The sequence below is a fragment of the Dermochelys coriacea genome, chromosome 12, assembly GCF_009764565.3.
Source record: "Dermochelys coriacea isolate rDerCor1 chromosome 12, rDerCor1.pri.v4, whole genome shotgun sequence".
In the NCBI taxonomy this organism is placed as follows: Eukaryota; Metazoa; Chordata; order Testudines; family Dermochelyidae; genus Dermochelys; species Dermochelys coriacea.
The window spans coordinates 41,275,444-41,287,867 of NC_050079.1; the positions used below are offsets into that span (position 1 = coordinate 41,275,444).

The 12,424-nt window shown below is 55.4% G+C and overlaps 1 protein-coding gene across 4 annotated transcripts in view; it reads left to right on the plus strand.

Moving 5' to 3' along the window:
* The window catches only part of TANGO6 (transport and golgi organization 6 homolog), a 95,896-nt gene extending 85,889 nt beyond the window's left edge, over positions 1-10,007 (plus strand). For all 4 annotated transcript variants that reach the window (XM_038368312.2, XM_038368313.2, XM_043495295.1 and 1 more), the window contains 2 exons: positions 97-210; positions 8,760-10,007. In XM_038368312.2, coding sequence (XP_038224240.1) covers positions 97-210; positions 8,760-8,936 — 291 coding nt within the window. In that variant the 3' untranslated portion in view covers positions 8,937-10,007. The remainder of the gene's footprint in view (positions 1-96; positions 211-8,759) is intronic.
* Positions 10,008-12,424: the final 2,417 nt, after the last annotated feature.

Sequence of the window (12,424 nt, forward strand, 5' to 3'; positions counted from 1 at the left end):
CCCAGCCCAGCCCAGAGACACTGCAGTGGGGATGACGGAACGTGGCAAAGGCACTGCATACACTAACAGAGTTCTCACCCGGGTTTGCCCTGCCAGGTGACCTCCTGTTTGACAGCCATAGTTAAGACAGACGGTGAGGCTGAAGTCCGAAGAGCTGCGGTCCACGTGGTGGCGGTGCTGCTCCGTGGGCTCAATGAGAAGGCGACTGAGGTAAGCCTCCCTCTCTGCTCCCAGCAGTGCCACAGGTACCGCCAAGCAGCCTCTTCGCAGACTGACCCTCACTCGTGGCACCACGCTGCTCACGCATTCTCCCTGGAGCCTACGGTCAACACACCTGGTTCCTGCCACATAGCAAGGAAACTCCCAAGTGTCTCCAGACCCAAGGTTCCTGCCCACTGCACCCATCCCAAGCCTGGTGAGCATAATGTGCTCTCATACAGCAACTTACTGAACTCTCTGGGTATTTCTGAAGCAATCTCTAGATAGCAGCAGTTCAGGCTCTTATTGTGCGTGTTGAGTCACTGGGAAGGGTTACAAGAAACATTTCCTCTAGACGTTGAAGGCAGTAACCCTAAGGTGTGGCTCTTGGGAGCCTAATAACTCATAAGGTAACTTCCATGTCTAGGCAACAGCTAATGAAAGCGTAACGGTGAGTAGGAATTTCATTCCCCCTGCAGGGTTTCCTGCTTCCTCCTGCCGAGCTCTAAGATTAGTGCACAACGGTGTCTCCTCTTATTGTCTGCATGTGCCAGTCCCCAGGAGGCAGCTCCCCCTCTGCAACACCCAGGAGTTCTAGAAATCATGAGCACTCTGTCCTGGTTTCATGGCTCCTAATGCCCAGACCTGTTCAGGAGTCACCAGCATGAATGTAGTGAAATACTAAGAGAACAGTAATTACCCTAAAAGCCACAGACTTCCTCTACTTCCCAGCACCCACTGTTAATGTTCTGCATTAACACTGATCCCAGCTTCCTCACTTGCATAGCAGCTCCTGGGCATTGGCTGTTCCCCAGAGTGGCTTTAGCACTGGCTTCTGCAACAGTGACTGCCTTCCTTGGGAGAGATGAAGAGCAACCTCCCTGCATTGTTATAGCAAAGGCTGTCTTCCTGCCATGGCCAGAGATTTCACTCCCATCTCTGACTCAGTCTAATCTGTGCTAGTTCTGACATATGAGAGCACCCAGGCCATGCTGCTAGCCCCGGACTGCTCTGTTCCTTTTCCCTGCTCTTCCATGTGTTTGCAGAGAGTGGGAGAGAGCAAAGCCGCCAAAGCTACAGCGTCCGCCTGGGGTCAGGAGCAGGCCCCGCACCTGGAGAAGGGGAGACACCTCACAGAATGGGCAGCACTTGCTGTCCACATGAGCTCCCCAGGTCCCTCCACTGCTTCCTGAGCTGAGGCTTGCTGCTCTGTGCAGGGATCTCTATTACAGCAGGCTGCATGCAGTGGGAGGTCCCAGCCAGCTGGGGAGTCTGCAAAGCGCCAAGGAGCCCTCATCATGGGAGAGACTGTGGTGACTGCATCTCCTTTGGTCTGTCCCTGGATGAAAGCCCAGCTCTTTATCACACGTTAGTAAAGCCTGTGTGTGGAAAGATCCAGCCCCTCCACCAAAGATGTTAGAGCAGGATTGGTTCTTCACTGGTGTTGCTGAACTTTCAGCTAGTTTATCCCCTTTGAACTGTGCATCTGTGAAGTCAGGAGCTGGTCTGAGCCAAGCTCCATCCCCTGTAATAACATATACAATCGTCTTGGGCACTTCAATGTGCAGCAGAGAGCCATGCGGTTTCAGGCTACGCTGCCCTTCCTTGCTGTCTGCTGAGGCCCTTTGCATTCTTCCCTCATAGTGGATTTCTAGCCATAAAATCCTGCTGGGTTGTGCCAAGCTGCTCTGTGCCACCTCCTGCATGTGGGACCCTGTGGGGAGGGCTCACGGGGTCAGTGTGAGAGGGATCTGCTAACGAAGTGCAATACAGCGGGGGTTGGGAGTTGTGCTGCCAGAAATGACTCGGTCCTGCTGAACGAGCTAGCCCTGTATGAGTGGCAGTAGGTTTGTTATACAACAGAACTGGCCTAGGCAGAGGTGAGGCATGGCCAATATGCACAGCCAAGAGTTTTACAGTGCAGCTCCCTTATTGTGCTGAGAGCTGGCCCTTCTGGCCTCCACAAGGCAAAACAGAGTATTAAAAACATACGAACTACCATACTGTGGCAGACCAACGGTCCATCTAGCCCGTTATCCTATCTAGTGCCTGAGGCTTCAGGGGGAATCTACAGAACACAGCAGTTTTGAGTGATCCATCCCCGTTGTCCAGTCCCAGCTTCTGGCACGCGGGGATCTGTGGTTTCCACCAGCTGCACTTCTGTATTCAAGAGCATGACAGCTGATACCACCCTGATAGCATGCCAGTTGGGTGCAGTGCTGGTACTCCAGGCAGGTTGTCAGTGCAGCCCTTTGTGGGGCAGTCAGAGCACCCCAGACGTGAGCACGTGGGTGGGTGGGTGGGTATTGAACAGCACGGCACTGTAAGGGCTTCCCTGTAAATGCTGATGTGGTAATATGTAAAATCTGGGAAGTGTCTCTCTGGGTTTCTTGAGTTCACTAGAAATCCCACATCAGAGTTGAATGTTTTGGTGGCAAAGAGCAGATCCCATCTGGGAAGCTGCATGTTGTTCTCTTGCACCAGCACACTGGACAACGTGCACTGGTGGCAACAGCTCTTACGCCAAGGTCCAGCCCAGCAGTGGGTCTAAACCACGACGGCTCCTGTGCTCATGGCTGCCAAGAGCACTCTGGCAATAGGTGACTGGATCTGAGGCATGGCTACAGAGCCTGCACCTTGTCTGCTGCTGTTGGGACTTGCAGGGGCTCTGCCTTTCCAAGCACAGCTTCCTACTTGGTTGTCTCTGCAGATTCTTTTTACAATGCAGGACACTGTAGCTTACACCTGGAGAACCAACCCCTGGGGAAAGCAATCCAAACCAAGTGCAGGGCAGCCCCCACAAGGGGCTGGTCTGGCCCCTTGTCTCACCCCACACATGCTGTGCTCACTGAATAGGCCATAAAAATTAAAGCCAGGACTTACAAGTTCAGACTGTGCTACTGTCCTAGCTTCACTGTTCTAGCTTGTGGTCCCTGCACAGCCCGAGAGCTGCCCTGCAGCTTCCTGCCTTTTGTTGTCTTATGTCCCCCCTTCCCCCCCCAAGTTGTTTGAACACCTTTTTGAGTGTGTGTTGACACTGGCTGCAGAATGGGCTATCGGCTGATCCAGCCTGTTTCCTCTGCAGAACTATTCCCCCAGTAAGTGCTCCACTTATAGACAGAGGCTCACTGTAGTGCACAAATGAAAAGAACATTTATATGAGGATGACTCACATCCAGGTTAATTTTATTCCTCTGCAAACTTTCAAAAACAGTCAAGGTCCTTGATGGGCAGAAAACAAATGGACACCCCCCCCCCATCCTGGGCACTGCCTGTTGGTGCTCCTCCCCCACTAACTGTCTGCCTCTAACCTTTCTGCTTCCCCCACTTCCAACAGACAGCGTGTGGCATCCGCAAACTGCCCTGCTGGGGCTGGGGCTCACTCTGCTCCAGGCTCAGAGCATTGAGTATTGTCTCAGTTCTTGCTGGGAATGGAACACCACCTCTCCTGGAAAAAGAAAAGGAGTACTTGTGGCACCTTAGAGCTCACGAAAGCTTATGCTCAAATAAATTTGTTAGTCTCCAAGGTGCCACAAGTCCTCCTTTTCTTTTTGCGGATACAGACTAACACGGCTGCTACTCTGAAACTTCTCTCCTGGGGCTCTCAGCAGCTGGGGCAGGTTTCCTGTGGCTACTACCTTGACCAGAGATTGAGAGCATCACAATCTCAGCTCTATTACAGCAGCTACACTTGCTTTACCACATCCTGTCACTATAGGCAGTTTCCCAGTGTGTTTCGGCTGTGTATTCATCTACTCTGTGTGTGGTTAATATGCTTCTTTCTGGAACTGGAAAGCTAGAGAGCTGGGTGCTGACTGGGATACTTACTTGCGTTCCTATTGCAGGTTTGTCTGTATCCACCTCTACCTAGTAGGTGTCTGATAATTTCTCCTCTTGCCAGCTGCTTACAGGGAAAAGGAGCTGCTCTTTGTCCCTCCACCCCCCCAAGAGTGTCTGCAAGTGGGGACAGATTTCTATAGCTTTCCCCCTCCCTGAACCTCCACTCAGGGAGAGTGAATCGTACTAGCGCCTGCCTCTGCTGTTGCCCATATGTAGTTTTCTCCCGCAGCAGAGTGAAACTGACATTCTTATTTGCACTGCTAGCTACAGAATTCTGGATAGAAGCAGTGAAACTGACCAGGGTGGAGTTAATCTCCTCCCCACAGTATGGGAAAGCTGTGATCTGCAGCAGAGGCACTGGAGCTGTCTGCAGTCTCAGGAAGTTGACACTGCATTGCTTTACATTCATACATACATATTTCCAAGGTTTTTCCTTCCCCCCACCCCAACCAAGGGTTAGAGTTAGCAACTTTTGCATTGGAATATTAATTTATAAAGAAATTGAAGTTTCACATACACACCTCTACCTGTGCCCAGTCACGTTCCAGTTAATGCTTCCCACTTGCCATAGGAAAGTGGATTTGTCCAGTCCTGGTTATCTGTCCCAGTGTAGCCAGCTGTGTCAATTTCTCTGTAGGGGAGTGCTTGTCAGTCTTGCAGGCTTTCATTTCTTCCCTGATGTTTGGCTGCTTGTGAGGTTTTATTCCTGTGTGAGCAACATGCTATATAAAATTTATTATATGGCGGTTTACCAGGAGGAGGATTCCAGTGAAGTTATTGTACCTGAACAAGCTGCTGGTTAAGGTGGAAGAGTTTTGCTACCATCCCAGTGCAGCGCAATGCCTGTTGAATGACTAACTTCAGGTGGTGGCTGGTGTACAAATTACTGAGGTAACCTGCTGAATTCAGGGAGGCATGTGGCCTAGTAGACTGAGCACAGGATTGGGAGTCAGAAACTCCTGAGTTCTAATCCCCCTTGTGTCCCTGACTTGCTTTGGGACCTCTGTCTGTTTCCCCATCTGTGAAATGGAGTTAGTGCCTTGGGCATGTACTGGGGAGGGATAGGAGGTTTGACAATGTGCATGCTAGGTGTGGTGTTGCATTGGTTATGGTTTAGAGGGGTTTCTGCTGAGGCCTAGCTGCTGTTTCAAGAAGCCCAATCTAGGCAAATTTCCTGGGGCCTCTCCTTTCCCACTTTCCTCCAAAACACACATGTAGAACCCTCCCCCCCCAAAATCCTGCATTCAGTGCTCATCAGGTGCATGATGTGCAGTTATTGCTGCAAAGGGGAGTGGAGTGAGTCTGGCATTAAAAGTGCAGTAGGTGAAATTTCCCCCAAAAAGCAGTTGGTGGTGCTTATACAGGCATGTGATGCCAGCTGCCCTTTGGATTAGTGGTGCAGTTGCACAGCCGAGGAAGAGGTCAGGTGTGTGGCAGGGAGGGGATCTTCAGGATGAAGATTAGATACCCTGTCACGTGTGGGTCAGTTTGATAAGGCATGAACTGAATTCTAATCTATCGCATCCTGGAGAAGCCCTGTCGACACAATAGCTTCCTCCCCCTTCAGCTGCAGGGTGCCCTTGGGACCCCTGCTTAGACTCACCTGTTGGTAATTGGGCCAGTGTTCCATTCACACCACACTGGATTTTCATAATGGGGGGAGAGAGCTAGGGCCAGCAATGGCCTGGGTCCAGCAAAGCTGTTCCTGGACATGCCATGCTGGCAGCTTGTCTATGGGCAGCTGTATTCTTGGGGAGGAATGAGAGTGGCTCTGAGCTTTGCTGCTCAGGACTGGTGATAACAGCAGCCGCTTGGGCTTCATGCTCCGGGGCTCCACGTGTTGCACTGGGAAGACTAGCAGCCTTGTGGTCCCGCAGAAACCCACAAACACTGAATTCAAGGCTTGGATGCAGAGCAAAGTGAAGAAAGCCTAAGGACTTGCACGCTAGTGAGTCTGACTGGTAAAATCCTCTTTCCCAACCCGCCGTCTGGCTGTGCATGTCCTTTCCAGCTGCCCCTCACTTCCTTTGCAGTACCTCTGCTGGGCAGGGCTGACAGCAGCTGCAGGTACCTGGAGTCTCCCCTTTTTGTTACGTTTTGTTGGCACCCATTTCCCTTTGCACGGAAGAGGCACACCCTCCCTCTGATCTTCAGAGCCAACAGTTGAAACACTAGGCACTGGGGAAGGGAGGTCCGGGCCGGGCCATTCAAAGTATCTGGCTCCTTCGAGCCTCTGGATGAACAACAATGGCTCTGGTGAGAACCTAAGGACTTGCCTGTTTCTTCCCTTCCCCACGGGACACCTTCTTCCCTCAGCTTGTGAACATGAGGGACTCTGCCTCTGTGTCAGGTGTGCCTGCCCAACCCTCTCCGCAGCAAGGGGAGGTGGCGCTGGTGGAAGGTCCATGTCCCTTGTGCTGGAAATGGCAGTGCCCTGGGCTGTGTGTAAAATTAACCCTTCCAGTAGCACATTCTCAGCTGGCTGTGCAGAAAGTCTGCTCCCCTCATGCCTGGCCCCATGTGGCCGGCAGACCTAGGCTGGGCAGTGCTGTGCCAGTTGCAGGTGACCTTCAGGAATACAGCCAGAGGGAGAGGTTTTGATAGGTTACAGGTGGTCATGGGCTTGTGAGCCTCTCACTCCAAGGAAGGCATCCAGCTTTGTCTCTCTCTCCTTGGCCTCTCCTGCTGCTTGCTGGATTCCCCTGCCGGCAGTGTGGAATTCCCCTGCTCAGGAGTAAGGTTCAGGAAAGGGCAACTTGACACAAGAGCCCTGTGGACAGTTGCCTGTGTCACGGGTAAAACATGTCAATGCTACATCTCTGAAAGCTGTGGGCATTGCCATGGGGGCATTCATGTAAATGCAGTGACTGAGGAATAGCCCTTCTATTCAGGGGCAAGGACTTCCCCGCTCTCCTTGCCAGTTATTTGGTGTTCCCAGCAGCAGAATTTGTTTGGCCACCTTTCCCTTGTTAAAGGAAATGGTTCTCTTGGTCTTGGGCATTCCTAGAGCCAGGCTGGGATTGCACTGCACTTTGCCCTTGCTTGGCTCCTGCTCGAAGTGGATGCCATTGACAAGTTCTCTCCCACCCATTGCTGGGCCAAGGGGTAACACAGCGAAGACGAGGGGGGGCAGGGGACAAAGCCTTTGGATAACCAAAGGGTGCAAAAGCCAAGGAGGGGAGGGGGATCATTAGGGCAGTGGTTTTCAAACTGTGGGTCATGACCCAGTACTGGGTCATGCAGTGGAAGGCACTGGCTCGCAGTGGCTCTGGTCAGTACTGCCACCCAGGCCATTAAAAGTCCCGCTGGCGGTGCTGCCCAGCTAAGGCAGGCTAGTCCCTACCTGTTCTGAGGCCGCGCTGCACCCTGGAAATGGCCAGCAGCAGGTCCTCCTCCTAGGCAGGGGGGTCATGGGGTTCTATGCACTACCCCCACCCTGAGCACTGGCTCTGCACTCCCATTGGCCGGGCTGGGGGGGAGGGGGATGTGCCTGCAGGTGAGAGCTGCGTGAAGCCACTTGCGTGCTTCCGCCTAGGAGCCGGACCTGCTGCTGGCCGCTTCCAGGGCACAGCTCAGTCCACGGTGCCAGGACAGGCAGGAAGCCTGCCTTAGCACCCCCGCTGTGCAGCTGCCCGAGATAATCCCGTGTCCCAATCCCCTGTCCTAGCCCCTAGACCCAGAGTCCCTTCTTCACCCCAAATCCCTCTGCCCCAGCCCAGAGCCCTGACCCCATCAAGTACCCCAACCCTCTGCTCCAGCCCTGAGCCCCCCAAACTTGGTGTGTCAGGCCAGAGCCTGCCCTGCTCCCTGTGGGATGATGCCACTGTAGATATGGAGCTGTGCATCACACAGCACTTCAGGAGGGTGTCCCTGGGCATCAGCCGAGCCCTCTGCTGGTGTGTCAGCCCACCCCGGGGGGCAGCTCCTGCCCCAGGGCCCTTTCCAGGATGAGAATGGATGCCAAGGAGTTAGCCAGCTCACTACCAGGGCAGGGAAGGACTTTGTGTTTTCAGGCATCTCTGGACTTCATCTACCCCTGCCATTAGGAGATGGGATTTTCTGACCCATATGCATGTCCAGAAAGGCCTTTGCCCAAATCCCAGAGATCTAGAACCTCCTGCTCCAAAGCTGTGAAAGCCTGGCTCTGTGCATCCCTTCCCCACGAACGCCACACATGCTCACACCCTTCTCTGGTTCTCTCCCGTGTCAGCCAGGCTGGATTGTTCATGCAGCTCTGACCTGTGGGGGCAGCCAATGCTCCTACGGAGCAGCAGGTCGCATGGCAAGTGGGTTAGTAAGGGGTGGGCACGCACAGCCATACAATGTACGTGCTTCAGTTCCCGAGCCGAGGAGCTAGAAACCTGCCCTGGGGAGAAAAGCCACCACCGGCCTGTTTTAGGGAAAACCCAGTGGCTCAGCATCTGCTGTGGGGAGTGAGCACTTTTGGATGTAGCTCTCAGTGTTTACAGAGGAGGTGCTGTATCATAGTCCCTCTCTGACAGGTGGGGAAACTGAGGTACAGAGGGGCAGGGATTTGTCCAAGTGATCCTACTGCTGTGATTTGCTGTAGTGTCCTGTGACTTGGCTGAGCCTGGGGTGCTGGACAGAAGGCAACAGGTCCCTGCCCCAATAGGACACACTGGTGGCTTATGTCTGGCTGTTCCTAATGTGAAGGCAGATGATGAGCCTCTTGAAGGTGCTGACTGTCCATCTCTCCCCAGGTTCTCAGGGATGTGCTGCGGGATCTCTACCGCCTGCTGAAGTCAGTGGTGGCTTCTGACCCGGATGAGGTCACTGTGCTTCACGCCCAGCTGGCCTTGGAGGAGCTCGATGACATCATGAGGAGGGTCTTGTTTCCCCCCCAAGCCCTAGAGAAGAAGCTCGTGGTCCTGCCTTAGCAGGACAACAGGCCAGCAGGGTCGAGTGACCCCAGCACAGCTTCCAAGCCGACTCGCACCTGCTTGTCTGTACCAGTGTGCCATAGCCAGGAGAGGCCAGGATTCCTGCATCCCACGGCCTCATCTCTCATCCCCTTCTGCCTCCCGGTTTGCTGAGAGCATTTAACACACTGTAGGATGTGCTTAGAATTCGCTAGTCCTCCAGAGGCTCCTGCCCCAGACTGTGTGACTTGGGGCCTGCCAGCGTGTTTTCTGGCCTGTCTGCCTCAGCTATGAATCCACGTAGAATCTGCAAGAAATCAGAAAGTCACAGTGAGGGCTCCCTGCCCGTGCAGACTACAGCATTGTTCAGGGCCGGCACAGCTACAGGTGGCAGCTTCTCATGGTGACGAGGATGCCAGGAACTCATGCAGGGAGTCACTTTTAAAACCAAAAACAAACTTGTACTGAACCCAAAGGCAGGGCAGGAAATAATCCCCACCTGTGAAGAATCCATTTGCTCTGCCTTCTGTTCATGTTTAACGGGACAGCTGCCAATGAAACCACTGGCACGTCACAGTGATGAGGCACTGGCATCGGGGTGGCTCCTGCCCAGATACATCCCAGAGGGTTCAACCGGCCTGCCAGGTGCAGAGCTCCCCTGTCCCCCATGTGCTCAGACTGAGGGGACTCGCTGCTCAAAATGCAGAGACCTTATTCAAACAGCCCCTCTCCACGCCCGTGGGACTGGCTCCTCGGCGAGTGGTGAAACGCAGGGATTGGAAGTCAGCTCTCAGGTTCCCTCCCTGCGTTTGACAATGGTGCATGTTGCTCTGCACTGCTGTTCACTCCCGTTTTACTGGGGGCTCTTCGGCATTAGCACTGTGCTGCAGGGCTGAGTTTCAAATACCTTTCTGGGGGAATTATTTACAAACCCGCCCCCATGAGCCCCTGCTGAGGTGCCTGGCGCGGGTGGGGTATGTTTGACGTTGATTTTAACAATACCTAAAGCGTGGGCCAGACTTGTGGTGGCAGGGCCCCCTGAGCTGGCTATAAAGGACCTCCTGTCAATGTCACAACCTATAAAGTCAACCTGCGTGGTCCCTATCTCCTGGGCAGAGGGAGGGGCACGGCAGAGCATGCTCTGTTACTCTCCCTGGGGAAGCTGGCCCCCGGTACCATGCTGGAGAGTGTAGCCCAGACCAAGCGAGTGCCCTGCGGTGGATGTTCCCAAGGAAGGGAAATCGGAGGAAATGGGCTTGTTTTCACTTGCAAAGGGGAGGGAGAGGAATTGACCTGGACAGTGCCCTGGGAAATGCAAAGTAGGATCCAGCCCCTCCTTCCCCTTGAGCTGTCCATGCAGCCTGGTGCCTGACATCTCCGGGGGGCCGGGTGCTGTGCAGTCAGGGGGTGCAGACGCACTCCTGCTGATCTGTCGGACAGGCTCAGCCAGGTCAGACCTGCAAGGCCTGTGTTCTCCCGCCCTGCCTGGGAGCAGGTCAGCGCTCTGTGGGCAGGAAGGTGCAGCTTTCCAATGGCCTGCTGAGCACTTTGGGACCAGCAGGTGCGAAGACCTGTCTGAGAGCTGAGGGTGGTTGCTGCTGGGCTGTAGGGAGCTGGCAGCTGCATGGGCTACTGCCTCCTTGGCAGCTCATCTCTTGAAGCCCCGCTCCTGGAGCCATATGCCTACAGGAGACTCTCAGCTTGGTGTGTTTTAAAAGGAGGTTTGTGGCCCTCGTGGTGGTGGAGAAAAGCTGGAAATGCGAGAAAGCAAAGAACCAGAGCCAGGTTCAGTCTTTGTCAAACTCTCCTGAATTGAAGCCTATCTTATGTGTTGTGGAGGGGTCTGACTGGTGATTTTTGAGGGCCTGGCACTGAACAAACCCATTGACCACGTCCTTAATGTCCGTTAAGGCAGTGGGCGGGCACAGGAGGAGGTGGGGTTCCTGGGCTGGTGAAGGGGCAGGGAGGCCCCCGTGACACCTCTCTGAGATGTGGGGAAAGCTTGCGAAGCCCTGCATGCCTCTTCACCCCAAACCCAGCCCCTCCATGTCAGCTGCACGGGGTGAGCCAGGGAGGGGCCGGCATCATGGGCACTGGGCTAAAGCTCCATCCAGCTCCACTGGTCCCTAGAGCCTCCCTTAAAAACAATGGGGCCTTGGATTGGAAAGTGAAGTGGTGGGGGCTTTTGGCATGTCTGATTCCTTCCTCCTGCTTGGGCATGACCCAGGGGCCCAGGCTTCCAGCACAGGTGGAGACCAGACCAGGATCGGGAGAGAACGACTCGCTGCCCTGCTTTCACTGGCTCAGCGACTGGCCAGGATTCTTCTCCATGCTCTCTTGGGACCCCATCTGAGGCTGCAGGCAGTGTGGGGAGGAGACATCAGCTCGGGGGCAGGCGGGTTTATGGGAGATCTTTCTGCTGAGCTTCCAGCTGGGGCCTGCTCACCTACCTGCCATGCTACGTGCCCCTTCCTCACGCCTCTGAGCCAGGGCCTGGCCTTCCAGCCCCGAAGGCAAGGTGCTGCAGGGCTCCCTGGGGAAGCCTCACACTGGCTGGCAGAAAATGCACCAAAATCTCGCTGCAGTGGGCTGGGTCAGTGCAGAGGTTCTGCCTGTGTCTCCAACTCCCTACAGGGAGAGGAGCTGCCTTTGGCTCAGGTTCTGCAGAAATGGGCACTGCTGGGGCAGGGGCAGCTGCATACTGACCTCTTAGAAATACCTGAGAACAAACATTAAAACCTGGGATCCCTGAGGCTTCTGCCTGGACCATGGCCATGTCTGTGTGAGCCCAAAGCCAGGTCCCTCCTGGACCCAATACTGCATCCGTGTGAGCCCAAAGCCCCCGGGGCCCTGCTGGACCCAGCGCCCCCTCTGTGTGAGCCCAGAGTCCCTGTCTGGACCCAGCGCCCCCTCTGTGTGAGCCCAAAGCCCCTGTCTCTGCCTGGAGCCAGCAGAACGCTTGTGTGAGCTACAAGGTCCGTGGATGTCCCGTCACACCCAGTCCTGCTTCTGTTGCTACCCCCCAGGACCGGTACCATATTCCCCGGTGCCCAGCGCTGCTGCTGGCCTGCACGGCCGTGGCCCCAGCCCCAGCCCCAGCCCCAGCCGTGCTGGCTCAGAGCGGAGCCTGCCAGAAACACCTGCCCTGGGCACCTGCAGCGCAGCCACCAGCTCAGGCCCCGGCCCGCGCTCTTCGCCAGCGGGGTGATCACGGGGCCCGTCGCGCTGCCCCAGCGGGGCTGGGAGCCTTGTCGCAGCAGCGGATGGACGTGGGCAGATTTCCCGCGGGTTCCCTCGGCCCCAGCTGCCTGCGAGTGACGGTGTTTCGGAGACGCCGGGTCCGTGGCAAGCACTGAGCCCTTTGCCCATCCGCAGCGGCCTCCCCCCGGCGGGCAGTGCCACTGCTGCTCGGAGCCCCGGTGCAGGCCCGGTGCCAGGCGCTATGCGCGGCCCAGCGGGGCCCGGGGAAGTGCGATTTCGAGCCGTGCCCGGGCTAGGTGCAAGGG